The sequence below is a fragment of the Rhinolophus ferrumequinum genome, chromosome 10 (genome assembly GCF_004115265.2).
Source record: "Rhinolophus ferrumequinum isolate MPI-CBG mRhiFer1 chromosome 10, mRhiFer1_v1.p, whole genome shotgun sequence".
Lineage (NCBI taxonomy): Eukaryota > Metazoa > Chordata > Mammalia > Chiroptera > Rhinolophidae > Rhinolophus > Rhinolophus ferrumequinum.
This window is the reverse complement of record NC_046293.1, coordinates 17,575,665-17,603,104: the sequence shown is the minus strand read 5'-3', so window position 1 is coordinate 17,603,104 and position 27,440 is coordinate 17,575,665. Positions and strand designations below refer to the sequence as shown.

Sequence of the window (27,440 nt, the reverse complement as noted above, 5' to 3'; positions counted from 1 at the left end):
CCGATGTGAAATTTACAATAATCGGTCCTTGATTCAATTCTACTAGAAGTTTACTTTGTAGTTAGAAAACAAAACAAAGACACATCCAACATTTAGGCAATAATTTCTTAGTTACTGTTTTCAAGGTAAAGAACAAGAGTCTTGGATTCCATGTATGGCTTATTCTCTAATGTTGTGATGCTAGTTTAAGGATTTTTATTTTTATTTGGCTTACCTTCTCTTATTTCATATGAAGCATGACTTTTTGCCCAAGTTAGTTACTAAGTGCATTTCAGTAAACATGAAAAAGTACTCAGAAATAACACTGCTTCTCTGATTATCACCAAAACCCCACATTCTCCAATTAACATTTTTCTTCTCTCTCTCTCTCTCTCTCTCTCTCTCTCTCTCTCTCTCTCTCTCTCTCTCTCTCTCTCTCTCGTATTTTATTCTATTTTTTGTTTGCTACAGACATCCCTGATCCTCCAGTGGCACCGAATGTGACAGATGTGGGAGATGACTGGTGCATCATGAACTGGGAGCCTCCTGCCTACGATGGAGGGTCCCCAATCTTAGGTAACTGCATGGTGGTCAGTCTGTGGAACTTCCCCTGGAGTTGGTGTCCTCTTTACTCACTTTAGTATAGAGTACATTAAAAATAGGGCATTTAGAAGAAAAACTATTATACTGTATCTTTAAATATCCATTCAAAATGAAGTGTTTTGGGATGTTGTATAAATACTTGAGGTTTTAATAGCTCTGATAAATATTATCTAATTGACTGTTCTCTTCTTTGGTTGATATTTATATCCAGTATATAAACTTGAAATACCATGAGTCTAACTTTCAACTATTAAATAAACTAGTTGGTAAATGTCTAGTTCCATAGAATTATGTCTATGGACAAATCTCTTTTATAGTTAAATTCTTAGAAGAATTTGTTTCCCCTATGGAACAAGAACTTTTTTCTACTTACTAATAATGAAACTCAGAAAAACTGGTCATTTCCCCTTTTATGCATACATTGCTGGGATTCAGAGCCAAATCTATTGATCAACTATACCAATTACATGAAGTTGGTAAGACCTACATATTTATGATCTAGTTTTCTTTTCTTCTTGTACAATTTTAATTTTTTGTACTCCTGCTGTTTTTATCTATCTCCTCTGATGCTAATATTTGTATCCCCTATAATCTCTCTCAAACAACTGATGAAATAAAGTGGGTTACAAATACATACATACATGACTCTTTCAGAAAATTTAAGAACTTCTAATACCTGACAAAGTTTAATTTTGGAGACCATGATAAAAATCTGAGTTCCTATTTTGTGTCACCTGCAGGATACTTTATTGAGAGGAAAAAGAAACAAAGCTCCAGATGGATGAGGCTGAATTTTGATCTCTGCAAAGAAACAACTTTTGAGCCCAAAAAAATGATTGAAGGCGTGGCCTACGAGGTCCGCATCTTTGCTGTCAATGCCATCGGCATCTCCAAGCCCAGTATGCCCTCCAAGCCTTTTGTTCCTTTGGGTGAGTCAAGAGAGACGTGTCTTTGTCATGGGAATCATTGCCCCAGGTCGTGACTGCTTCCTTCTCACCTATAACTGGAGCAGACCTGGAGGCCTCTTGAGTGGTTGGTGAACCACTTGAGGAGGTTGGAGGTGGTTCTGAGCAATTTTCTGTCTAAGAAATTAGAAAACAATTTTGGTAGAGTTACATGTATTCATAATGTAGGCTCTGGAATTCACTACCAGAATTCCAGTGACAGCTGTGGGTGGCTCTGGTTTCCGCTCCCCTCTGAAGACGTGTTGCTGAACCCACTGACACATGACCACTCTCCATTTGTCCCTCTGAAGGTATAACCCAGCACCTTGGTGCCAAAGCTGTAACTAAAACAAATGAGATCTGTTCAACAAAGCACAGTTGAAAACCAGGCTTTGCTTTACAGTCGTACCTTAAATGTTATCAATGAACCAAAAATGTCAGTTCAGCAGAGATAAAGAAACAGACTGTTAAAAAAGAAACAGACTGTTAAAAAAGAAACAGACTATAAGAGGTCTTCACTATTTGCACTTTAAAATTAGAGAGTTATGAGAAATTTACTCTAGATCATTAAATCCCAAACTTTGACTTTTTCCAACTTCCTTGGGCCTCCCAGCTACCCACACCATCCTCCCAAATTGGAAAGTGTGGCAGCATTTCTAAAATTTTCCATGTCTAGCAGACCTTTGCCTGACACACAGCATATACTCAAGGAGTCAGGAGTCTTCATTAAATTTTATTAAGACGTGGGTCTTTTGTGTATATTTTTGTTTGCATCCCAGCTCATTTTGTCACCATTCCTGGTGCCATAACTCTGTAGTTAATAATGTCGTTTTTTCTGTGTCTTTTATCTTTGAAGCTGTAACCAGCCCTCCTACTCTTCTGGCTGTTGACTCTGTAACTGACACCACGGTCACAATGAAGTGGCGGCCCCCAGACCAGATCGGTGCAGCAGGTTTAGATGGCTATGTGCTAGAATATTGCTTGGAAGGAAGTAAGTACGATTCGTAGTGAAAATGAATACCTGCAACAATAGGTGAGATATGCTCCCCCTTCCTTTTGTTTCTCTTTCTTGGGAACTCATCTCCTTCTTACTGAAAATGACAATAAGCCAAAGGTCATCCTTCTAAAACGGATAAAACCGTAGCCCTTCTTTGGTACTTGAGGCTAACAAATTGAGATCTCAAAAATATCCTAGCTAGGCTACCCCGTTGGATGATCTAAGACATAGGAGGAAGGGATGCTGACAAAACTTCAGGGACTTCCATTTCTTTAGTTGGTGGAATTAAGTTGTACCAAAGCAAAATAAGAGTCTAGTTAGGATGAAATGAGTTGGAAATTCTAAACCCTATACTGAGCAGAGAGGTTAGCTATCAAAAGAGCTGCCTATTTCTGGGTAATAAAGAGACTGTATATTTGGCTATCTGATGAAAGGATAAGGAGAAGGAGAAGGGGAAGGGGAAGAGAAAGGAGAAAAGGAGGAGAAAAAGGAAGAGGAAGAAGAAGAAGGAGAAGAAGAAGAAGAAGAAGAATTAAGGACAACTTTCAATGTTTAAAGGAAGCAGTATGAAATCCCACGTGGTGTAAGAAATAGCTTCAATGTGTGCCTTGGGTATATAAAAATTTACTGGCTTAAATTTAGGAGCAGAAGCGAAACAGGAAAATAATTGCTAATAGAAATAATAGAAAAAGAGAAAATGATGCAAGAAAATGTGGGCCAGAGTGTACCTAAAACCAAAAAAGACGTGAAATTCACTGAAAGCATTTTGTGTCTTTGATTTCCTACTTGTCATGATTTGAAAAATGTGTGACTCGAAATGCCTCAGCTCTGGACTCAGGCGCTATCTTAGGTGATGGTAAACTATCCACCAGGGAAATGCGTTCATATCTCCACATATGAAGGGCCAAGACATAGCCCCTAAGAAAACTCTTTGGACTCCAAACTTGAACATGGATCTTACTCATATGAAGCAAAGAGAGGCCACAGAACACATTTGGGATATCAGGAGTGTGAACGTAAGTGCACCACCCCAGGAGGAAAACCTCTATGCAGAAGAAACTTCCTATGAAGAGAAAACTGCTGAGAAGGAAATTCCCAGCCCCTGGATTGGGGCACCCGTGAAAATGACCACCGTTGGTTGGGAGGAAAGAAGAGGAGGCGGGATGAAGCATCCAGATACCCCTCAGTTCCCTTTACACGCGCTGTGCTCACAGAGCACTACGCTTATTTTCCCAGGGCTTAGAGAGCTACTAACCCAAACCAGTGGGGACATTAGAAGTTCTCAGAGTTATCCCAGCATGGGAGGGGGGCAGTGTCCCTCAGGCAACTGGTAAATTCTTGGGAGCTTCAGAATATGGTTTATTCCCATTCCACTCCCCTACCCTCATTTCAAAAAATCACGAGCGCTTCACTGTGTTGTTTATATTGCCCAGCCAGCAGAATTTCCCAGTGTTGTGTGTGTTTTGGCTGCTGACCAAGAACCTTGTATGTATGTATGAAACAGAGCAAATTCTTTACTCTTTTCTTTCTGATAGGTTTAAAAAGTAAGAAGATACAGCAAAATGATAGATGGCTGTCATTTTGATGTTACCCACCTTAGATAAAATACAACGCAGTGTATTTTACATGATTTTGTGTGTGGTCTGTGTAGATATATATGTATATACACATATACATATGTATATGTACACAGTCATTATTATGTATATACTTTGCCACATAACGTTTTGGAATTAGCTTTCTATGGAACTTGTATCTTTCTTCTTGCAGTCTTTTCTTACTTCCCTTTTGTGGCTGCCCTATTCTTCATTCTCTTTTAATGGCTGTTGTTCTCCAGACTAATTTTCTGTAGTGTTTAATGCTTTTCAACATGTCAGGTTTTATTCTGTAAGAGAATTCTTTCTTCTGTAAGATCGTGTGTTGGTTTGGACTCTGCCTTTCTCTCTTTTTTTAATGCCTGCAGCATTTTACTCTGTTTTCTTCCTTTACTCTATTTCCTTCTTCTCTTTTATCCCCCTCAATTACAGTGGTTCAAATGTGAAGGGATCGGCTGTTTTTGTTCCCCTCTGATCTTGTTTCGTCCTGTTTTCTCTTGAAATTTTCTCCTTTACTAGTTCTTCACTCTTTCGTGTACGTTTTTTGTCTCCTATTTTCATTTTTTCATCAATTGTCTCTTGACTATGAAAATGACAACACAATAGCTCCCCAACCAACCGTTAGCCTAAAGATGTATCTCTTTTTCAAAATCCTAAGTAATTTTTGTCATCCACGTGATCTCCAAGCTACAAGGATATTCTGGCTTCCTGCCCCTATACCCTGATACTCCTAGAAGTGTTGGAATAAGACAGAGGGGACAATTCCAAGGGTCGTTGGGGGCTGCGGGCAATGCAGTCCCCAGTTCCCCGATACCTACACAGTCATCACCCCAAACCATTGGGGTATGGCCCGTGACCACCCTCTGAGCCAGAACATTCACTCCACTCATGTGAAACAGGGGCCAAGGCAGGCTCGATTTGTTTTCTTGACCAAGAACTAATAGTCATGGCAACCAGAGGCTGCCTCCCCAGCGGCTGGGGCAGTTTTCATATCCATTGAGAACTAGAGCCCTGGTAAGTAAGACAGGGCTGACCTCATTAGGGGTACCCTCACTCTTAGACTCCTGCAAGAGCCCCACCATTGGAGTACTCCATCCCCTGCGGACCCAGAGGACCCTCCCAGGCTGGGTGGCAAGGACAGGAGGAAGGACAGATTGTTCCACTGTGCGCTGCTCCCCCGTAGAATCCAGGACCTGCCCCTCCTTTCTCTTTAGGAACTTGCTTTGTTCTTCTCTACCTCTTGCTCCCTCAGCTGGAGGTGCCCCATCCTCCTTTATCCTCCTCTTCTCTGTGCCAGGTGCCTCAGGACAAAAACCACAGTCTGAACAGAGCAGGCTGTGCCTCTCCTGAGGGATCCCCCTCCTAATGTGTTTGGTCTCTTCCGTCACTGCTCTGAAGACACATATCTTTGCATACTTTGCATACTTTACTAACAGAGAATGCTGACTACTGATAACGATATTATTCTGGTGTGAAAGTGGGTGTCTTTAATTAATTTTAATGACGGATTCTCAAAGGTACATCAGCAAAACAGTCTGATGAAAATGGGGAGGCTGCATATGATCTGCCAGGTAAAGTATTCTATGAAAGCTCTCAAACTTTCTTTCTCTATGATAAAGTTTCTGGAATGTTCCATGACCAAACGTGAAGTACACCCACCCTCCACGCACCCAAAAGAAGTCCTTAGAGATGGAGGGGGAGGGCAGGCAGTTGAGTTAATAATGTGGGATCCAAGCTTTGTTGTTGTTGTTTTTTTTCCTGGGATGGGCTTACTGAATACAAACTTTTAGAAGCTGAAGTACTTATTAGCCATGGATACTGGGTTTACATTCTCTTGATGTTGTAGACAAAGCTACAAAAAGCTTTTAAGAAGTCAGAATTTTTGATTGAGGTGAAAGAATTGTGCCAACTCCTTACAAGGTCTTGGTTCCTGAGCTGTGTTTCCACTTTCCGTGGATATGTGCTTCTTTTCTTCATAAATGAGAGCCTGATCAGATTCCCTATGCTCATACGAGTGTCCATAATAATAAACCAGCCAAGATAAAATAGAGACGTTATATGACTATAATGGTTGGTATCTTATTTGTAGGAATAACATTTTCCTGTTTTTCTGAATTTTAATATATATAGATAGCTAAATATCATGGTTACATCCATCATTATAAAACTGAATTGGACTAAAACTCCTGCCAGATTCTTGGGGACCATTACTGTTATGCAGGAGACCCTAGTATCTGAATAAAACATTTTTCAGAAATAGCAGAATCTGATTATCCTTCTTCCTGTTCTTTACGTTAGCAGTTCTAGGATGTTTTTCATTTAAATATGAAGAATGCCCACCCACTAGTCTGAGTCCAGGCCAAATGATTTAATTATGAGTAAAATAGTAATGTTGAGTCAACTGTATTGGTTAGGGTGGTTTTTTTCACTAAACATCGTTTCTCCTTTTTTTTAAAAATGGATTTTAGCTGAGAACTGGGTAGTTGCGAACACAGATCTGATTGACAAGACCAAGTTCACCATCACGGGACTGCCAACGGACGCAAAGATCTTTGTGCGTGTGAAGGCTGTGAATGCAGCCGGTGCCAGTGAGCCTAAGTACTACTCTCAGCCCATTCTTGTGAAGGAAATCATAGGTAGGCGGCAAGGCTTTCAAAACTTTGTCTCCATTTCACGTTATTTGCTTTTGTTATTGTTAACCCCTTTCTCAAAACTTCCTAGTTCATTGTCTCTCCTTTTGATACTTAACGACGTCTCCTGGGAGTTAGAAATGAATAAAACAGCTCTTTGCAGGCAGTGTGGATGTCAGCCCTGGGGTTTCTAACTTGGTAGGAGGGCCAGTTTGCCAGCCTCACCAGGTTCCTCAACACTGACCTTGAAGAGAAAGAGTGTGGATGTAGCAATGCAAGCAATTCCTACTGCAGCAACATGGATCAGGCGGGTCTGCAAGGTCAAAATCATTTTCATAATAATGTGAACACATAATAATCTACTCTGAAGGTGTAAAAACGGTGCTTTAGCATGGATCAAGTCAGTGCCACCAAACTGTTTTAGTCGTTCTTATCTTCTCACCACCATGCACTTGCAATGAAAATAAAAGGGCCAATTTTGCCTTGGAGTGTCCTTGATGTGGCATAAAAATTATTAATGTTATCAAGCTGGTCCTTGAGTACACATTTTTCCTATACTCTGTGACAGTGAAAAGTATGTATAAAGCCCTTGTGTATAATGGCTGTGACTAGGAAAAGCCCTGGTGCTACTGCATTAGAGGTTGAACTAGTGACTTTTTTCATGAAATTCTATTTTTACTTGAAAGAATGATTGCATGACAGACAATGTCTAGTCAGACTGGGTACCTGGCAGAAATTTTCTAGAAAATGAATGAGGTGAACCTGTCACTTCAAGGAAAACATTTAATAGTATTTGTTGTCAATGAAAAAATGTGAGCTTTTAAACAAAATTTAGAATTTTGGAGAAGTTGTATTCACCACCGTGGACTTGACAGCTTCCAATACTTACAAACTATTCTGATGAAATACGTGGTGATATTAATGAATGTAATTTTGGGTATTGAGTAACGGAATGTGTCAACGTTGGGAAGATCTGCAATAATTCAGTGAAGCAGTATTTTCTAAATGACCAGTGCATGTTAAAAAATCGTGCGTAGGTAAAAGGTACATTTAAAATGCATGATAGACCAGTGGATTTTAATGTAACAGAGTATGAAAAGTTCGTTGAAATGTTTTCAGATTCCACACTGCAGCTAACCTTTAAGAAACTACAATTTACCATGGTTAGTGTTAAAGCAAAGAGGAATATGTATAAATGTCTGAAAAATGTATTCACAGATAGGAGGAATACATACTTTAATAAGCTTTTCTTCAAACTCTTCAACAAATACAACATACTGCAACAGATTAAATGCAGAAACAAATATGAGACGCCAGCTGTCTCTATTTAGTCAGACATTAAAGAAATTTGCCAAAATATGAAATAATGCTACTCATATCACTAATTTTTTGTTAATGTAAAATATGGTTGTTTCCATTAAAATGTTATTGAGATTATTATTTTAAATGAATAATTAATTAAATATTTCAAAATTTCTCAGTTTTTATTTCTAATATGGTAAATATTGACAGCTGCAGCCCAAATAAGCAAAATATTTTTGAGGAGTCCTTGATAATTTTTAAGAGTGGTGGGGTGCTGAGACCAAAAGGTTTGAGAATTACTGCTCCAGGGGAAAGAACAGTGGACTGGGGACAGTGCCTGGATATCTGGGTCTGGACCATGTTCTGCCACAGACTTATAGTGTGACTGCCTGAAACATTTTGGGAGTGAGTTAGGGGATGCATTCATGGATGGATAAGAACATGAAGCATGCATGTTTTCTTAGTAGATTCTGGTGACAGTCTAGATAAGTTGACTCTTGTTTCCATCATTTACTAGCTATGTGGTCTCAGACGAGACTTGATCTTTCTGAGCCTTAATTTCTTCATCTGCAAAAGGAGATAATAGTAACTTACCACATCAAGAGGTGTGAGAATTAAATATATTACTCCGTGTTGCTTGCCTCATAGAGTGCTTGCCTCGTAATAAGCCCTCAATGTGTGTTAGCTCTTATTAAGATAAGGTTCACTTTGCTGCAGGACCTTGCTGAGTCTCCTTTTGATGTAGGTGATGTTGGATCTGCTAGCAGTTTCTGAGTGTGGGCCGGGATCTTGTCTCGTGAAGCCAAAGAATGGAAACACGGACCAGGGAGAGGCAAAAAGTTTTAAAAAGAGGACAGTTTATTAGAGGCAGGAGAAGGGGTTGCAGCTCCCGAGAAGTAGAGGGTCCTGAATGGGGGTGCCCCCTGACTGAGGCAAAAGCTCTTACTTTTATACCTTCCCTTGCCTGCTTGGGGAAGGGGAGCTGTTTGAAGAAGGGAACTTGTTTGAAGAAGGGAACCGGAGCCTTCTAATGAAATCTGTCTACCAGGTTTGTTCTGCTTGCCCATCCTAAAGGAATTAGCAAAGTAACCCCCTCTTTATCTATCAGATCTGCTCTGTTTGTCAGGCCAAAAGGAATTTTATGATTAACCTCAAGGCCTTGTTACATTATGTCCTGGAACGAAGGACTGATTTCAAAACCTGAAGTTTTAGGATATGGCTGTCTTTGTTTATTCCACCAGGGACCTCCCTGTCTACCTAGGGACATGCTAACTCTCCTGTATCACTTTTCCTCATACAAAGTTAGGGAATTGAGGATCTCCAGGTTCTCCTCCAGCTCCAGCATTCAGTTATCTGTGTCATCTTCATCATCTCTAAAGTTTATTGAGCACCTACTATGCTCAACCATTAGGCTAAATGCTTTACATGAACAGCTTTATTTAACCCTCATAACAATCCTACAAATTGGATGCTGTCATCATCTTGATTTTAGCGCACAGGAGCCTGAGACCACATCTACGGGGTGTCTGATCTAGGACGTAAACCCCAATCTCTGACTGCGGTCCCCTGCTTCTAGGGAAGCATAGGCACTGAAGGCTGACTCCAGGTCCTCATCCAGGCTGTGTCACTGAGAGCAAGTTACTTAAAGTCTTGTGCTTCCATTTTTTTGGTAAAAGCAGCACCTGGCCCCAAAAGTGGCTGTGAGATTCAAATTGGTCCCTTCATGAAAAGCATTTAGCCCAGTGTCTGTCACATACTGAGCACACAGGTGATGAGACCGACTTCATTCCCTTTGACTCCCTGCTTCTGATGGGTGTGCAGCAACATGTTCTACTATCTTCATGGTGTTTAATTAATACATGGTAAACATTAATGACCGTAGGCTATTATGCTGCCTATTCTGTATTTCGCTGCAGTTACATACAAAGTTACTATCAAATTCCAACAGAGTTACCTCAATGGTAAGTGCTAGGTGCTTTTTTGTTTTGTTTTGTTTTGTTTTCTGGTGAAAAAGACTGGGAAGTCCTGCCAGCTAATGCCATCTCTGTACATTTTAATGGAACCTTCATTGGAGAATATAGTCACTGTTGAAAACTATGAAAAATAGGTCCCAAGAGAAAATTTGGTGTTTTTCTATAAAGTTGCTTTAGGCTTGTCATGACAATAAAAATAGGAAGTTGCAGTAAAATCAAAGAGGTCAAGGATAAATTTTATTGTGTTACACTGTTAAAACATCTCTTTGAAGAAAATATTTGGAACCTAAGCTACCATATATAATCTGTTAGAGGCACATCTAAGATTTTACTGCCGAGACACAAACGTAAGGATATCCCAGTGAGCACCATGCCAGTATGCCAGTGTACGGCTATTTCCAGTGTACGATACTGATCACAAAACTGTGCTATTCTCCTCTCACTCAGAGCCTCCAAAGATTCGCATCCCAAGGCACCTGAAGCAAACCTATATCCGCAGAGTTGGAGAAGCTGTTAACCTGGTTATACCTTATCAGGTAATAACTCAGGGGTTGCTCACTTTCCCTTTCCAGTGCGGGGGTGTTTAAGAAGTAGAGGGAGATGCTCTAGCATTTAAATTCATCATGAGTCAGGGTTTCCTCCTCAGAGGGTGATAGGTAAAGAACGGAAGAGATTTGGGGAGTGATAAACAATCTCCTACTATAAAAATGGAAAAATCTAGAAAACCGTCATAGATTTTTCTTCTGCATGAGACACATGAGATTGAGTCTTGTTTGAAGCCCAGGGACCGTGGTGGGGCATGGAGGAAACCCCCAGGGGATACCCAAACAAGAAATGCTTGAAGATTCTTTCTGGTCCTGTATATCTATAAAACTGATCTTCATGTCAAGTCACGTTCTCAGGGTTAACAGTCAGGAAACCACATGTGCTTACTTCCCACAATTACCCCAAACCAAACTAAAGTCCAGTAAGGGGGATACCTGAAATTTGATATCTCGATGCCACTAACTGAAATACCTGAGCATTGTTAGATCATTGCTCCAACAAAAGAATCTGTTGTTTACAATATTAACCAGGCTTTGACTACAGTAATCAGTTTCAGACACCACACACACACACACACACACACACACACACACACACACTCTGCACTGCCATACCCTTACTCACCTGACTCCTTTTTTGCCTCTGGACAGCCCTGTTTAATAGAACTTTCTGTGATGTTGGAAATGTTCTATGTATACGCGGTGCAATATGATAGCCACCAGCCAAATGCAGCTATTGAACACTTAAAATGTGCAACTAGGAACTAGTGCGAATTTTAAATTTTTCTTAATTAATTTTAGTTTAAAAAACTACATGTTGCTATATATCCCCCAGCATGGCCTTAGAATTAGAATTTAGGTCCCTGTACACATTTGTGCATGCACACACACACACACACACACACACACACACACACACACACACAGTTCATTCAAACCCATGAAAACCAGGCTTACTAGACCATCCGTTCAGGCCATCGTCATCGCACTCGGGCCCACGCCTTAGAAAAGGCAGTTATCTTCCACATACACAGTGCGTGAAATCAGAATGAAAGCCAAGCAGGATGTTAGTGTAAACACAGCAGAGGAGGAAGGAGATGACTTGGCAAGGTTTCTTCCACTTCTCTCCTCCCAAAGCCTCAAATAAAACTGGGAGTTGGGACAAGGCAGGTACTCGGGGTGCAGACGCAGCCCTGGATGGGGGCTGCTGAATCATTTCTACCGCTAGGGCTCTGTTCTCAGGTCCTGGGGGTCCGTGTATTCAGTTTCTGTCACTTGGGCCTGGGGTTGGAAAGAACATGAGAACAGGGACCCCATAGGCACGGCATCCCAGGGGCTGCTCAGCTGCCAGGAAGGGGGTGACGAGACTGTGCATGTTTGCGTATTTGTGTAACCTCTAGAGTTCTCATAAACATTTTCTCCTTTAATTCTAAGAAACACCTGCTGAGGCAGGAAAGGCTGATTTTCTTATCCTCATAGAGAAGGGAAGAAACTGACATTCAGGCAAGTTAAATGATTTGCCCAAGGTCACACGGCAAGTAAATGGAAGTGTCAAGAGCAGTCTATGTCTCCTGACACTTAATCCAGTGTTTTTTGTTTACTCCATGTTACCAGACAACTCAATTTTTTTCTCCAGTAGCTAATAGCATATTGTACATTTAAGGAAATTAGACCCGGAACTATTTTTCCATATCTTTAACAATATTGTTCTCTACTTTCCTTGTGCAAAAGTCTGAGTATGGCCAACCATTCTTCAAACTCTGTGGGCAGGGGTTTGATGTGTGTCTCGCATATTCCTTATTACAACCTATCAACAAGCCACATTAGGCGCCTGTACATAGGCGGTGCCTTCCCTGACTGATTTAATGCTTGGTTCCTGTCTGTGGGCTGAGCCTGAGTGCTCAGGAATCCTAGGAGGTTCCTTTGTAACATATGAGTAAACCGAAACTCGTGTCCTTGAGTGAGATTATAATTTCTCCAAGTCTGCTCTTAAAGAATAGTTTCAGCAGCTAGAGAAAGCAGAGAAAGAATCATAGACAAGTGTGAAATAAGAGCACAGTACAGTGAATAATCGTTAACACTTAGATGATATTAATAAAACACGTAGTATACAGAAGCTTTCTAAGAATGTCAGCCTTTATAACCACCCTGTGAGATATGTACTATCCTTGTTCTCGTTTTACAGATTGGGAAACTGAGGCAGAGAGTTGAAGTAACTTGCCCAAGGTCACACAGCTATTCAGTGGTGTTGTCAGGATCCAAATCCAGATTCCAGAGCCCCAGAACCCATGCTCTTACCCAACATGCTGTATTGTGCAGGCTTTGGAGCTAGAGAGACCCGGCTGGAAAAACCTAGTTCTCGCACTTAGTTGTAAGGCCTTGGGCAAATCCTTTAACTCCTTATCCAAAAAATGAGGATAATAATACTATCTCGACATGAAGCTTGAGGAAGATAATAAACTTCATGTAGTTAACACAGTGGCTTGTACACAGAATACAGTCAGGGCAATAGCAAGTGTTACTGTTACTGCTGCCGTTGCCCACACCCAGGCTGTTTTGCAACCTTGCCTAGAATAGTGTAAGACACTGTCATTATTTGTCCAGCTGACAAACATTTTCAGACAATCTGATTTCCCGGCCCCTCTACTTTTTCTGTCTTTCTGTTTAGGGAAAACCAAGACCAGAGTTAACTTGGAAGAAGGATGGTGCAGAAATTGATAAGAATCAAATAAATATCCGCAACTCTGATACTGATACCATCATATTTATCAGAAAAGCGGAGAGGAGCCACTCTGGGAAATATGATCTGCAAGTCAAAGTGGAAAAATTTGAGGAAAGTGCATCAATTGATATCCAGATTGTTGGTAGGTTTGGAAAAAGGAACTAGAATATTCTGTCAAAGCAGTATTTGGACTAATTGTTCTTGTCATTAAGGCCGGAGTAAGAATTTGTGTTCTGCTGGCTTGATATAAAATTCTTTTTTTAGAATTTTTTTAAACAATAAATAAATTAGTAAGACTTGTTAGCATTTCAAAATAATTTTTCACTGACTAAAAGAACTAATCATGGGAGATTTAGGACATATGTGTTAAAGGAAATTAATGTATATACTTTTAAGTGAAAACCATCTGTATTGCTTTACAATCCAGTGTCTTACTGTTTCTCTTACTGTTTCTCAACTCTCTTACTGTTTCTCAACTCCTCAATGATGAAACAACTTCCTGTGTTGAATTCTTGCATAAAAAACATTGCAGATTCTAGACATAGTTTAACATATTTCTATTACCCTTAAAATTTGCAAATAATAAAGTTTTAATAGAGAATGAAGAAATTTTATTAAATGTAAGGAAGATGTGCATAAACTAAGTTCAACAAATAAATATTGAATTGGTTGATTCTGCAGGGCTAGATACTTACCTGCCCAAATGATAAATACCATGTTTCCCCAAAAATAAGACCTAGCTGGACAATCGGCTAATGCGTCTTTTGGAGCAAAAATTTAATGTAAGACCCGGTCTTATATTGTATTATGTTAGATAAGACTGGGTCTTATAGTAAAATAAGACCGGATCTCATATTAATTTTTGCTCCAAAAGATGTATTCGAGCCGATTGTCTGGCTAGGTGTTATTTTCTGGGAAACGGTAAGGTTCGTTCTTACTTCTATCCAGTTAGGGGAATAGAGTGAAGACCCCTTTCACTTGAACTGTTCTATAATTTTTGCAACATCAAGAATAAATTTAAGAGTGGAACTAGGAGAAGCTTTGTTTCCAGTCCTTTTTATTACTATATTTCAGCAAATTTGATGAACTTAGAGGTTTTCTCACCAGAGGAGCAACTTCCTGTGGCAAGCCGTCCCATGGGTGAAAATTCACGCCCTGGAAACTAAGCACACCTACTGACTAACCCTTCATGATTTTTGTTAAGTTGGGGTGAGTGTTAGGTTGTGCCTTGGATCTGGCCTGGCTCCACTCTAACGGAAGCCCAATGGAAGGGTCTGTAGACCACTGCCCTCTGAAACATAGGGAAGGACATTTTATTTTTCTGCTTGGCCATGTAGTGAGTATTTTACCAGGTAGTTATAAGTGCCTGGCACATCGCTTCCACACTCAAAGCGTTCCATAAATAGGAACAATTATTATTCTAATTATTTTATTAGTCCCAAATTTACGTGTCTGCCATGCCAGTAAAAATCTAGCAATGCCATTTACTATGAGGGAGCAAGTGTTTGAAAAGTCAGTGTGGACTTTGAAGCTGAAGTGGACCTGGGTGCAGCTGGGATGTTGGGCTGGAAAAGACAGCTGTCTGTAGGACACATTGGTGAAGACAGGAGATAGAACACCGTGGTTGTAGAAACTCATTGCTAGTAATGGTGGAAAGAAAGGAGGCTTATCCCTGTGGTTTTCCCCACTCACTGAGCCCATGAAGACTGCTTGGTAAAGCACATTTAAAAGAGAGAAGAACATTACCAGAAAGCACAGTGGAGTTTGCTCTTTTCTGTCTGACATTTCCTATAAAAATAATTACAATTGCATTTCAATACCTGAAAAATATTTCAGGACAGAAAGGATGATTCTTGCGCTGAGAAGGATGATAGATGTGAACTTTCTCTGAAAATTAAGAACTACTATCCAAATATGTAATATGATAATTGTCCTTCCTCCTGCCTCTCTGCATGCTTTTTTGGGGGGTCCTGCCAATCAAGACTTAGTTTTCTTTGGCCTTCCTAAACATTACTGCAATTGCCTGGAAGGTCAGGGGTCACAGAAATTCATGTGTTGCAGAAAGTAAAGTAAGGAAAGGCTTCATTTCCTCATAAATGCATTTTAGTTACATAATACTGGAAACACTGGATACATACAAATAAATCTTGGAGGGAGAGTTGGCAGCATGATTAAAAACAAGTTTTCCTCACACCTATTAAAGGTGCCTTTTGGGTGCAACAGGCTGTGGTCTCAAGGCTGTGGTCTCAGTGCCTCTCACCAAAAGCTGGAGCTCTCAGCCCAGGTGGGCTCTAATTTCAAGTTCAGTGTCAGTTTACATTTCCAATTAGGCAGGGTGGCCTTGGGAGTCAGTGCTAGTAGCCTGCCCCTAAAGGTCTCACTTAAAGTTTTTTGAAAATCATTTTATTTCCATGAATATGAACATCAAGAGTTTCCAGATAAGCTTAGCTGGAGTGCATTCTTTGAAGTGAAGCATGATGAAACAAATGTGGGTAGAAATGCAGGGAGGGGAAGAACGTTTTAAAATATCCTCCTGTACCAAGGTATTGGTTGGGAAGGAAAGTCACCTCGCAGTGATACCGTGATTTCATCCTATAGACCGTCCAGGTCCGCCCCAAGTTGTGAAGATTGAGGATGTGTGGGGAGAGAATGTTGCTCTATCGTGGACACCACCAAAGGATGATGGAAATGCAGCCATTACAGGGTACACGATCCAGAAGGCTGACAAGAAGAGCATGGTAAGGCCTGGCTTCCTCTGGTTCAGCAGCTGCAAAGTCAGATTTCATCATAAGTAAAGGGGGAGATAGGAGGTCCTGTCTGATGAGGAACCGAGGCGAGCGGTGGAGAAGTGACAGCCTAGCAGAAAGGGGAAGGCCTTTGGATCCACAGAGAATTGGACTTGAATCCCATTTGTACATGGACGGTCACTTCACCTCTTTGATCCCCACCTTCCTCATCTATAAAGAAGGGACAAGAATACTGGCTTTGCTTGGTTATCATGAGGCTAAAATGATATAAAGCAGATGGCACAATGCTCAATAGAATTGAATAAATTCATTCATTCTACAAATACTTACTCACTCTGGATTCTGACTCAGATTTACAACCCGTGCAGCTCTTTTTTCTTGTGACCTAAATGTTGGATAACGTGGACTAAAAGACACCAGCTAGAAAAGAAAGATTCTAAAGGGAACAGCATGTGCAAAGGTCCTGAGGAGAGAAGGAGCTTAGGTTGTTCAAGAAGCAACCTAGTTGGAGTATGAATTATTATTACCCATATTTTATAGACAAGGAAACTGAGGCTCAGGGAGTATAAATGACTTGCTTATGATCTCCAGATTTTAAATGTTAAGGTGTCCATCTTCCTGAATCAGAATCACCCACTACACTCTACTCCTGCCCTACCTGTAAGTGAATGAATGAATCAATGAATGTTTGGACACACAATGGCATAAAGCTATTTTTCACTCTCATAGGAGGAGTAAAACATCATACTGAATGCTATTAATAAGAAGTCTTTAGACATTTACACTAGTAGATCTCAGTAAGAACTTAGATTATGAAATTACATTGAGTTAATAGAACAAGGAAAAAGGGTTGGAAAGCGCAATTTAAGTAATTGGAATGGATTTCAAGCCACACCTTTCCATAAACTATTTCTAGCATGTCTTTTCTTTCCCCCGGGTGGGTGTTACATGACAAAACAAGATTTGTTATATAGAACAACATCTTCCAACTAAATCTGGACAGCTTGAGAACTAGATTAATGGGTGACTTTGCAAGGGAAGTACTGCATATCTTGGATTTCCTTAGCAACGAGGGCTCTTCTTTGGACCTTGACCCGGATACCAGTAGTGAAGCCAGAGGTACCACGTTTCCTTCAGGTGGCATTCCATTCTTCCACCCCCATCATACTTGCCCAACATTTATCTTCATAGATAGCTAGTCAAGTCCAGATGAGCCAGGACTTTCCTGCTGCTTATTGTGACTGAGGTCTGCCTGGCGATAGGAGATGACCCCTAACCCCTGCACCCCTGTGTTTCTGTTGCATTTCAGCAGGGGCAGACCTATAGAGGAGAAGATGCTCGCTCTGCCCAGTCCACTTCCCAGATCACTGTGCCCTGGTCTCACTGTGGCTACAGATGCTCGTCTTCACTTCGATTCCTATAGTCGTTCATACCTTCCAGAAACATTATCTGTGCCAACATTATTTATTCATTCATTAACTATGTGTTGAGCATTGTTCTAATTGCTGGATAAAAAAGAATAAGAAGGAAAGGGAAGGGAAGGGAAAGGAAGGGAAGGGAAGGGAAGGGAAGGAAAGGGAAGGGAAGGGAAGGGAAGGGAAGAGAAGGGAAGGGAAGGAAAGGAAAAAAGAAGGGAAGAAAGACAAGTCAGCTCCTGTTCTTAGAGACTAGGTCTAGGCAAGAAGAATGACATAAAACCAGATGACAAAACAATATAATAAATGTTGGAATAAAAGTTTGCATAGAGTGCTTTGGCAATTAAGGAGGGTATAAGTGCATTTTTCTGCTATCTTAAAAACATGCAAAATACATATATAATGATGCCTCCTAAAAGTTGCAAGGAAAACCTTGTCCTTTATGAACCGTCTTTTTGTCAACGAATATATTTTCTCAATCAGTAGTCCTAAACATATGTGGTACAATGGGAATTGCTATTGTTGCAAGATAAACTTTGAAATCACTGTATTTCTTGGCGAGGAAAAGATTGAAAAAAATCAAGTTTTAGCTTCTTTAGTCATTCATTCTAGTATTTAATAAACATTTATTTTGTGCATAGTACCGACTATATGCCAGGTCCTGTGATAGACACTGTGGGTACAAAGCGTGAGAAGAAAAGTCTGTCTTCACCATCATGGTGTGTTCATTCCAGTGATGGGTGGGGGTAGAGAATAAACAAGTAAAATAGTAAATATGTAATATAATTTAAGGTAGCAAGTGCTGTGAAGAACAGTTAGCCAGGTTAAGGTGACAGAGTGTGACCAAAGTAGAGTAATGGATGGAAAAGAACCTATATTAATAATATTCAGCAGATTTGTTGAATGATATTAATTTTTCTCTAGTGATTTAGCATTATCTCTTTCTCAGAATAGCTAAGTTGGCACTAAAATTCTATTAGGTTGGCGCAAATTAATTGCAGTTTAAAAGGTTAAAAATAATTGCAAAAACCTCAATTACTTTAGCACCAACCTAATAGCATTATATTTTGTTATTCAAAAGATAAATAGGTCGATAGATGACAGACTTTGTACGGTTATGAAGAAAATATAAAGGCAACAGTTGACATCAAGCGTATATGATTCTAACATGTAAGTGCAGATAAAATTACATAGTCAAAGGTAAATCAATTATAAAGTGTTAAACAAATTAATTGTACATTATTATTACTATCAATGGAAAAATTGGAGCCACTTTTCTTTTAATGAAACATCCCTGTTATTTATTCTAAGCAACAGTTGGAATAGTTGTGTATTTTTAAATGATTTTCCTCAAGTTTTTTTTTTTCTTTCAGGAATGGTTCACTGTCATTGAGCATTATCACCGAACCAGCGCCACCATTACTGAACTGGTCATAGGAAATGAATATTACTTCCGGGTCTTTGCTGAAAACATGTGTGGCCTCAGTGAGGATGCAACAATGACTAAAGAAAGCGCTGTGATTGCCAAGGACGGTGAGTTAGTAGTGGACTGGTAAAAGGGGGTTCTGGACCTAATTTCAGTGTGTGGGGGTTTGGGGGCATTTCCCCCACACCCACACCACCAAGCAATTCTCAGACACCAGCTGGGTTCCTACTATTCAACTCAATTCTGATACTATGTACCGGAAGATAACATCAGATCCCACAGGTTAAGGGTTCAATCCCACAAGAAAGTCCCCCAAACCCCCACTTCAGATGCCAATTGCAAGTCCGGGTCACCGGTGCTCCTGACAAACAGGCTGTAAGTCAGAAGTTCCAATGACCCCCTTCTCGGGTTTTGTTAATTTGCTAGAGCCGCTCACGGAACTCAGAGAAGCATTGTATTTACTCAATCACTGGTTTATTATAAAAGATTAAAACTCAGGAATAGCTAAATGGAAGCAATGCATAGGGCAGGGTATGGAAAAAGGGCACGGAGTTTCCATGCTCTCGAAGCCCAGCCACACTCCTAGAATCTCCCTGTGTTCACCAATCCGGAAACTCTACTAACAGGTCTTTTTGGGGTTTTATGGAGGCTTCATTATGTAGCCATTATTGATTAAATCTTCAGTCACTCTCCCCTCCTTGCAGGTCTTGAGGTAGAACTGAAAGTTCTACTCAATCACAAAGTTGGTTCCCCTGGCAACCAGCCCCCATCCTTGGGTGGGGTCCAAATGCCACCTAATTTACATAACAAAAGACACCATTATAGCTCTCATTGCTTAGGAAATTTCAAGGATTTTCCGAGCTTTGTGCTGGAAATGGGATGAAGACCAAATTTGTATTTCTTATTATAAATCACAATGTCACAACTGGACATCTGGAAAACTTGGTTTTCAGTCACTGGAGAAAACTGAAAGAAGAAAGGATGTGGTGAAAGAGAATAAGAAAATGATAAACACATTATTAAATTCTGGTAAAAATGTCCAAGTAAAATCTTAATTTTACAAGTAAAATTTTTAGAGGAAAATGATATGGTCATTACATTTTTTAAAATAACAAGCTTTAATTCTAACTTCTGGGCTGTAGCTATATAATTGACTAAAAACACAGGGAGAGGAAAAAGTAGACATTGACTTCTCGAGCTTGGGTTCCTTTAATCTTGGACACCTTCAGTGTAGCTACACATGAGACCCACGAAAAGGGGGGGAAACTGAATTCCATTCCTATCATTTCATTTCCTCATGAACTACTCTCCTTAAAGCTCTTCCTCATTACTTTCACATTAAAATGCATTGTTGACCAAAATACCCAGATACGGAATTCTTTTCAATATTTGTTTCAGTTTCAGACAACCACTCTGGCTCTCTGTCCCATGTGTGATTGACTGTACATTTGTACCCTTCAGAATGAATGCCATGTGGTGTTCACTCATGTTTCTATATGTTTTTCTAAGCTGAGGGAAATTTTAATTCTGAGTTGAGCATGCCAAGAATAATATATTCTCAGGCCAATTTGTATATTTCTAATGCTTGTTTTTAAGGTAAAGTCTATAAAAATCCAGTGTATGAAGACTTTGATTTCACAGAGGCGCCCATGTTTACTCAGCCTTTGGTTAACACCTACGCTATAGCTGGGTACAATGCCACTCTGAACTGCAGTGTGAGAGGAAATCCTAAGGTACCATGTTTTATTTTTTTAAAAAAAACACATCAGTTAAATTTAAGAATTAACCCCAAACTCCTTTTGTATTTTCCACATTATAAATGTAAAGTCATAATATAAACTGATCCTCCAACTGCTATTTGTATCTTTTTCTGGGGATGGTAGGAGTTTGAGGGGGGTGGTGTTGGTGGATAATTAGGTACACTATTTAAATGTAGTAGTAAAAATGTTTATATTTATTTACTAGTTAAATGCTATCTTCTAAGGAAAAACCAAACCACGTATTTTAAAAAGAACTGAGAGGGAAGGAGATGGAAGTAATGTTTCACCTGAAAAATTAGGTGGTAATATTCACTCGTCAAGATTAAAGCAAATAATACTATACTGCAAGGCAGAATTATAAATGTGCTATATTAAGGGTACAGAGTACTAGGAAAGGAGAAATTGCACCTGACTGAAGAGTTACAAAGGTTTCAAGGTTTAATGGTGTTGCATTTGAGAAGAAGAACAAATTTAGGAAAGTTGCCCATAGAGATATCTACCCCGTTGTAGCACTGAGGGAAAAAGCCCTAGAATTTGGAAAAAGTGCAAAATAGTGGTATTTTCCAGCAAATACCATAAACAGAAATAGGGAAGTCAAAGAGAGAAATAGGGAAGTCACTTCCCAGTGAGTATGGGAAGAAGAAGCTGAATTCATGTTTAATAGGAAGTGATGTTGGTACATCCAAGTGGGAATGACCGAGGCAGAGGAAACGGTCACTGGAGCTCAGGAGGGAGGCCAGGCAGGGCTGTGACTCTCAGTTGAGGAGTCCCCAGGCATGGGGTGCTACATTCCACCCCGTGGAGTGGAAGCTGTAGAAAGGAATACCATTACTAAAAGAAGGTAGTGAGCAAAACGCCAAGGACCAAGGTGTGAGCCTCAATGGATGCTTCTATTTGGAAGGCGGAAGGAGGGAGAGGATGGTGTGAAGAAGGAAGAGAACCATCATCTCTGGGGTCCGAGAAAAGCAAAATCATATAAAAGGGGGAAGAGGGGATGCGGGGGGTGTGCATCTGCATAGGGAAGGACAAGACGATATGAAAAAGGAGTGGAGAGTCAGTGATGTTATATGTAGTTCAAGGGTCAAGGAGAATGGAATCACCGTCCCAGGTGATTAGGTTATGACAAATTTTGAATTACCCGTTTGGAGAATGATGGTGATGAAAGCAGCTGTCAGAGGACAGATTAATGGTGAGGAGGCATAAGCAGCCCACAAATAATTCGGCAAGAATATCAGGAAAAGGAGAAAATCAGATGGTTGTGACACCTTATGGGGATTCTCTGAAAAAATGCCCCACGATATGTACTCTCTTGAATAAGTTAACTGCATGGACCTGTAGATCAAATTGAAATACAACTGAGTCTGTTTGGGAGGATTGCCCCAGGGCTGTCCTCTGAACAAACCTGGCTGGCTTCTTCAGAACTGCTCATTTGGTCTCTTGCCAAGCACTAAGTAGAATTTTGTTTAAGAGAAACAGTGCTCAAGTGGAAGTGGATTCTTAGATGTGCTTTCTTTCCATGCCCATGCTTGAAAATTCCGTCACTGACTTTGATGGCCTATGAATATGCTAAGTACAGATATGTTTTCACCTAATTTACTTCAATATAATTTCAGCCCAAAATCACCTGGATGAAAAACAAAGTTGCTATTGTGGATGACCCAAGATACAGGATGTTCAGCAACCAAGGGGTCTGTACGCTGGAGATTCGCAAGCCCAGCCCCTATGACGGAGGGACTTACTGCTGCAAAGCAGTCAATGACCTTGGGACGGTGGAGATCGAATGCAAACTGGAGGTGAAAGGTATGACATCCAAGATCTTGGGGATAGAATAAAATGAAAGAAAATCATCAATTATTGTCCTTACTGCAAAATCCAGATTGTTTGCCAAAATGTCCTGGGGTGGAGGAGGAAGGGGGAAGAGCCTTTGGGGAGAGAAGACATTTTTTCCATTTTGCATTCACTCTTGATTTGTTTGTGAAGGCTTCTTGGGTATTTAAAGACTTAATTTTATATCTTGCATTTCTTGTTAATGAAAGAAATATTAATTTCAGTGGAATGCATGGTTAGAATAAATAAAGTCAAGGAGGTATTATATTGGTGAGATAGTCCATCTATAAATAGAAGCCTAGTGCAAAAACTTATCTAATGAAACTGCAATTAAGGAATTTACACCCCTTTTAATTAGTTTACTGTTTTCTGAAACTTTCAATATATATGGATAAGTTTGCTAATTTAGTGTGCCATATTACACATGTGGAATATAGCATACACTTATTTTTACCAGTTGCTTTTAAAAATCTTATTAGAGAATTTCTATTTACAGGAATGCATTTCATTTATAGTAGTTTTCAGAAGTTTGCAACCAATGAAGCCAAGAAAACATATAAGGATTAATATGGTAGAAAAGTCTCAGGATAACCTGTCATATTAATCAATTTTCATATCGAGTATACTGACGGTTTTTCTTGACAAAACCTACTTTGGGACACCGTGAAAACTCCTACAGCTGTCAAAGTCACCATTATGAGATAATAGGTGACATGTCCTGATGTGCTTTTTCTTATTCTTATTGTATTATATTGCCTTTCTGTGATAACTGAAGTCTTTTTCCTACACTCTATAATGAAGAAATTATGATCTAAAAGAAAGATTATCTTGTAAATATCTAGTTTAGAAAAAACATAGTAAATGCTTAGGGTATTTATGTTTAAAAAATGCTTTATTGTCCTAAACTTAGTATAAAACAGTAAAGAAATTTCTGGAAAAAAATTTCCTTTTATAACTTAAAAAAAATAGTATTCTTTCCTTATGATCTCTGTCCATCCTCGGATAATACAGTATAGTAAATTCATAATTGAGTGAGGGAAAATATATTTTTTGTTTTATTTTTCTTTTCAAATATAAAACAATATTCTTGGAAAATTTCAAACTTTACTAAGATAGTGCTTACAAATTTAAACGTTATTATTTTAGCCGTTTATTAGCTTTCAATGTAGATTAAAGTCACAGTTGCAAATACATCTGGTTTCTAAACTCCTAGCCTTATTAGTTCCAAGGTATTGCTGGTATTTATATTTCAACATCCAAAAAACAAAAATCTAGTACCACTTTTGCATGCTTTGTAAGTAACTGAATGTTGCCAATGATATAAAATGATGATTTCATAAATGGTTCAACATTTGGGGTCCTCCATGAAAGCTAATAATGTTATGCAAATCGATATGTTCTTTATAGTAATTGTATAGTGCATTATATATAGTAATATTAATAATATAAATAATGTATTCTGGTACATAAGTTCATAGTAAGATATCAATTGTAATATATTGGTAAAAGCTTTTGGTCCTAAAGTAAAGCCAAGATTGTTTATCATCAGATTGTTATCTGATAATGGGTGACTTGAATCAAGTTAAGCTGTGAAAAATAAAGTTAAGAATGTCAATCGAGAATAAATAAATACTGGTACAAATATTCTAATTCTACAGTGATATATCAAGGAGTAATTACCCCTGGACAACCATTCTTCTTGGAGGGGCAACAACAGGTTTTAAAAATTCATATCCCACTGGATATTTCTACTTTCTGTTCCATTCCTCTTACATGAAATCGCACTTTGCATGTAAAGCTTGATTTCTGATTTGCTTTATAATTATATATTTTAGCAGCTCATGGCATACAGTGTTTATGCCATGAACAAGGAAGGCCAAATTATTCAAGGATATTAAGTAATGTAGGAACTAAGTTTTGTCAGAAAACTAAGTACCATACTGCAGGTCTCCATAAATAAATCCAGAAAGCTGCATTTGAATATGACCTCATTTTAGATGTAGGATTATCTAAACCTAGGACAGTGGTATTTCTTTAATATTTTCATTTTTCATATGTCAAGAGAGAGGATCTTCCTTTAAGATAGTTTCCTAGTATAGTTTCCTTAGATTCATGTTGAAATTCAGAAAACTGAACATTTTTAAGTTGCTAAGTTATAGAAAAAGTGTTCTGGGCATTTTTAATGGGGAGAGGTCACAAATAAAAATAGATCCAATATTTGGAAACTTTCATATTTAAGATTTTCCAGTGAAAAAGTCACCAGAGGAATATCTGTAAGCCATCTATCTTTGGTCCCATTTTCATGGGACCAAAAATATTTCATATATTCATGAACCTAAGAGGAGAGAAAAATCCTAGGCCCCAGTACTAAATGCATTAAGCGACCAATGAGCCGTATCGTTTATGTATGATTCACTTCCATTTGGAAGAGTGAATTAAGAAGTTCTTTGGGGCTGAGTAAGCAACCCGATGTAAACTCTAGGGACGTAGATCTATGCCTGTGTTTACAATATTTGCTCTCTGAATTCCTAGAGATAATGTCAGCCTTCAAAAGAGGAAAGAATTAGGGTTCTTTATAGTTTTTTAGATTATACATATAGTCAATTTCTAGCCTGATTGTCTAAGCCTTGTGTTTATTTAAATCAGTCATATATAATCAGTTCAGAATACCACATCATAGAATATACTAGTCTAATATTTTTATCTACTTGATAATTTTGCCTTTTAGAATTTCAACATATATATATGTACACTAATGCTTTGTCTATTATCTATGTTTTTCTTTTGTTGAAAAACACAATATATATATGTTGTAGGGGTTTTTTTTTTTTTAAGCTAATGGTTTGGAAGCTCTTACCATAAATATTCACTGTACAATCAAATTGGCTTTGCCACCTGTTTAGGCAAAGTGGTTGTGCATATTAATAAATGTTTCACGTATTAATGATCCTTTTGAAGTGACTGGATCCCTGCCCTTCATTCCACGCGCTTCTATGTTCCTACATCTTTCACATGACTAAGGATTAATGAAATCATCTCATCATAATCATGACCATAATTTCATTCAACAAGTACTCAACTTTGGTTTTAGCACTTTATTAATGCTTACAACTTCTCTCTCTCTCTCCCTCTCTCTCTCTTTCTCTCTCTCTCCCTTAGTTGTAGCACAGTAAGGATTTTTGAATGTATATTATCATCTAAGGTAAGCTTTCATATGGTTTTGGCATATGAAGCTTATGATTGTCATAAGCCATACAAAGCCTGTGGAGTATGGCATGATTTTCATTATGTAATCCAATGAAAATAGACTATTTAAAATTTCTAACTTTGTAGTTTTTATTTGTATTTCAGTATCTTGAAATTAACAGCCAGTACTTATTCAGCACAACAATCTCCTATTGACATGAAGCAAGTTGTTGAATGCAGTAGAGCATGAATTAAAGCATTTAATGTAGATGAAAATGAGTGATACTCAAGCATTCTGATACTCTTTGCATCAAGGAATGGACATGTACATAAGTGGCATCATTTCTACAATATGTGACTTGATTTTTTTTTTTTTAAAAAAAGGAGAATGACTTTTCCAAATTTGCATTAAAGAAGTTTTAAGAATGTTCAAATGGCATGCTGTTTTTGTCTGGACGTGAATTTATTAGCAAGTAGTGAAGCATTTCTCTAGAGGACCATGAATTGTTATGGTTTCATGGGTTCTCTTGTGAAGGGTACTTTTACTTTTTAAAAATAATTCAGAAACATGGAAGGTAAGTATGAAATTTTAGTAGTTATGTCTCACCTTCAGAAGGTATCGGGTAGGTTTTAGTATTTTTAACAAAATGTTTCTAATGTTTTCACTTTGGACAATGTATAAATAGCCAAAGTTAAAGGAGTAGTCCCCTTTTCTCCACTACGCTTGAGTGAGAATTTGTGCTTCATTAAAAAAAACATTAACAAACAGGAAATAGTTTTTCCCACTGATCTGTAACATGGTTTGCATTTATTCTGCCATTCACTCGGAGCACTTAAATTATCTATAGAGAATCCCAAAACCTCTCAAAGAGCAATACATACCTCCCAACCAGTTAGGAATCTAAACTAAGATTGAATAATAGGAGGGAACAAAAAACTGCTATGGGTCTGCCAGGAACTTGCTTTTCCTTCTAGATGCCAAGTGCTTTAAATTCTAAATGTACTAAACCCAGGAGAAGATTTCCAAGTAGAGACTGAATGAGTCTTTGTAACTAACTGGAACGTAGACACATTTCCAGGCTGCTAGTCCAGAAGTATTATTACAGTGATTTTTCACATAGATGGTTTTGACTTTGCCGTTTCTTTTTTGTCCCCTCTAGGTGGCCTTTCTTTCTGCAGGCTCCTGTTGCAAGGTGTGCCTCCTAACATAATCGATTCATATTTGCGAGACTTGCAATCAAGCAATCCTGAGGAATACTAAGGGCCTGGGCACTGCCTCACTGCACTTCACTGCTTTGAAATCTGGTTGCAATGAGAAAACATTTTCTGTTTTAACACCAGGCACCTAAGTGTGGCCATTTTTTTTTCCCTCCCAGTGTTAAAGAAAAAAAAAAAAGTTTGCACGGATTGCTTAATTAAAAATTGCAAACAAAATCCCATTTGAAGTCAGCATTTTGATCATTATTGTCTGTGCCTGGTCATTAAACTTTACAAAAAAAAGCAAGCTACAGAATAAGCAAAAGCACTTATTTTAGCTTAAAATAATAGGCTGTAAATGCTTTTTTTTTCCCAGAGTAAAAAACTAAAATACACACAATAGAATCTTGAAAACCCATCTTTCTCTTGATCTAAGAGATTTTTCTAAGCAAAGCGGAGTTGTTTATTTCACACAACCCTGCTTAACACCAGTGGATCTGTGCCTTTTTCCCATTTGAATGCACTAAAAGACTTCTTCAAGTCTTTCAAAACAAGTTTTCTCAACAGAAGGGAAAAATGTATCCAATAAATG

The 27,440-nt window shown here is 38.8% G+C and overlaps 1 protein-coding gene across 12 annotated transcripts in view; it reads left to right on the top strand.

Moving 5' to 3' along the window:
* MYBPC1 (myosin binding protein C1) overlaps window positions 1-27,440 on the top strand; it is an 83,730-nt gene extending 56,290 nt beyond the window's left edge. For 2 of the 12 annotated variants that reach the window (XM_033117831.1, XM_033117837.1), the window contains 14 exons: window positions 451-555; window positions 1,323-1,511; window positions 2,383-2,517; window positions 4,059-4,067; window positions 5,636-5,689; window positions 6,587-6,754; window positions 10,471-10,559; window positions 13,237-13,432; window positions 15,889-16,028; window positions 18,826-18,985; window positions 20,475-20,611; window positions 22,252-22,438; window positions 24,124-24,182; window positions 26,812-27,440. In XM_033117831.1, coding sequence (XP_032973722.1) covers window positions 451-555; window positions 1,323-1,511; window positions 2,383-2,517; window positions 4,059-4,067; window positions 5,636-5,689; window positions 6,587-6,754; window positions 10,471-10,559; window positions 13,237-13,432; window positions 15,889-16,028; window positions 18,826-18,985; window positions 20,475-20,611; window positions 22,252-22,438; window positions 24,124-24,182; window positions 26,812-26,862 — 1,679 coding nt within the window. In that variant the 3' untranslated portion in view covers window positions 26,863-27,440. Of the gene's footprint in view, window positions 1-450; window positions 556-1,322; window positions 1,512-2,382; window positions 2,518-4,058; window positions 4,068-5,635; window positions 5,690-6,586; window positions 6,755-10,470; window positions 10,560-13,236; window positions 13,433-15,888; window positions 16,029-18,825; window positions 18,986-20,474; window positions 20,612-22,251; window positions 22,439-24,123; window positions 24,183-25,624; window positions 25,668-26,811 lie in introns of all 12 variants that reach the window. The other 10 variants (XM_033117843.1, XM_033117840.1, XM_033117834.1 and 7 more) reach the window with 9 other exon arrangements.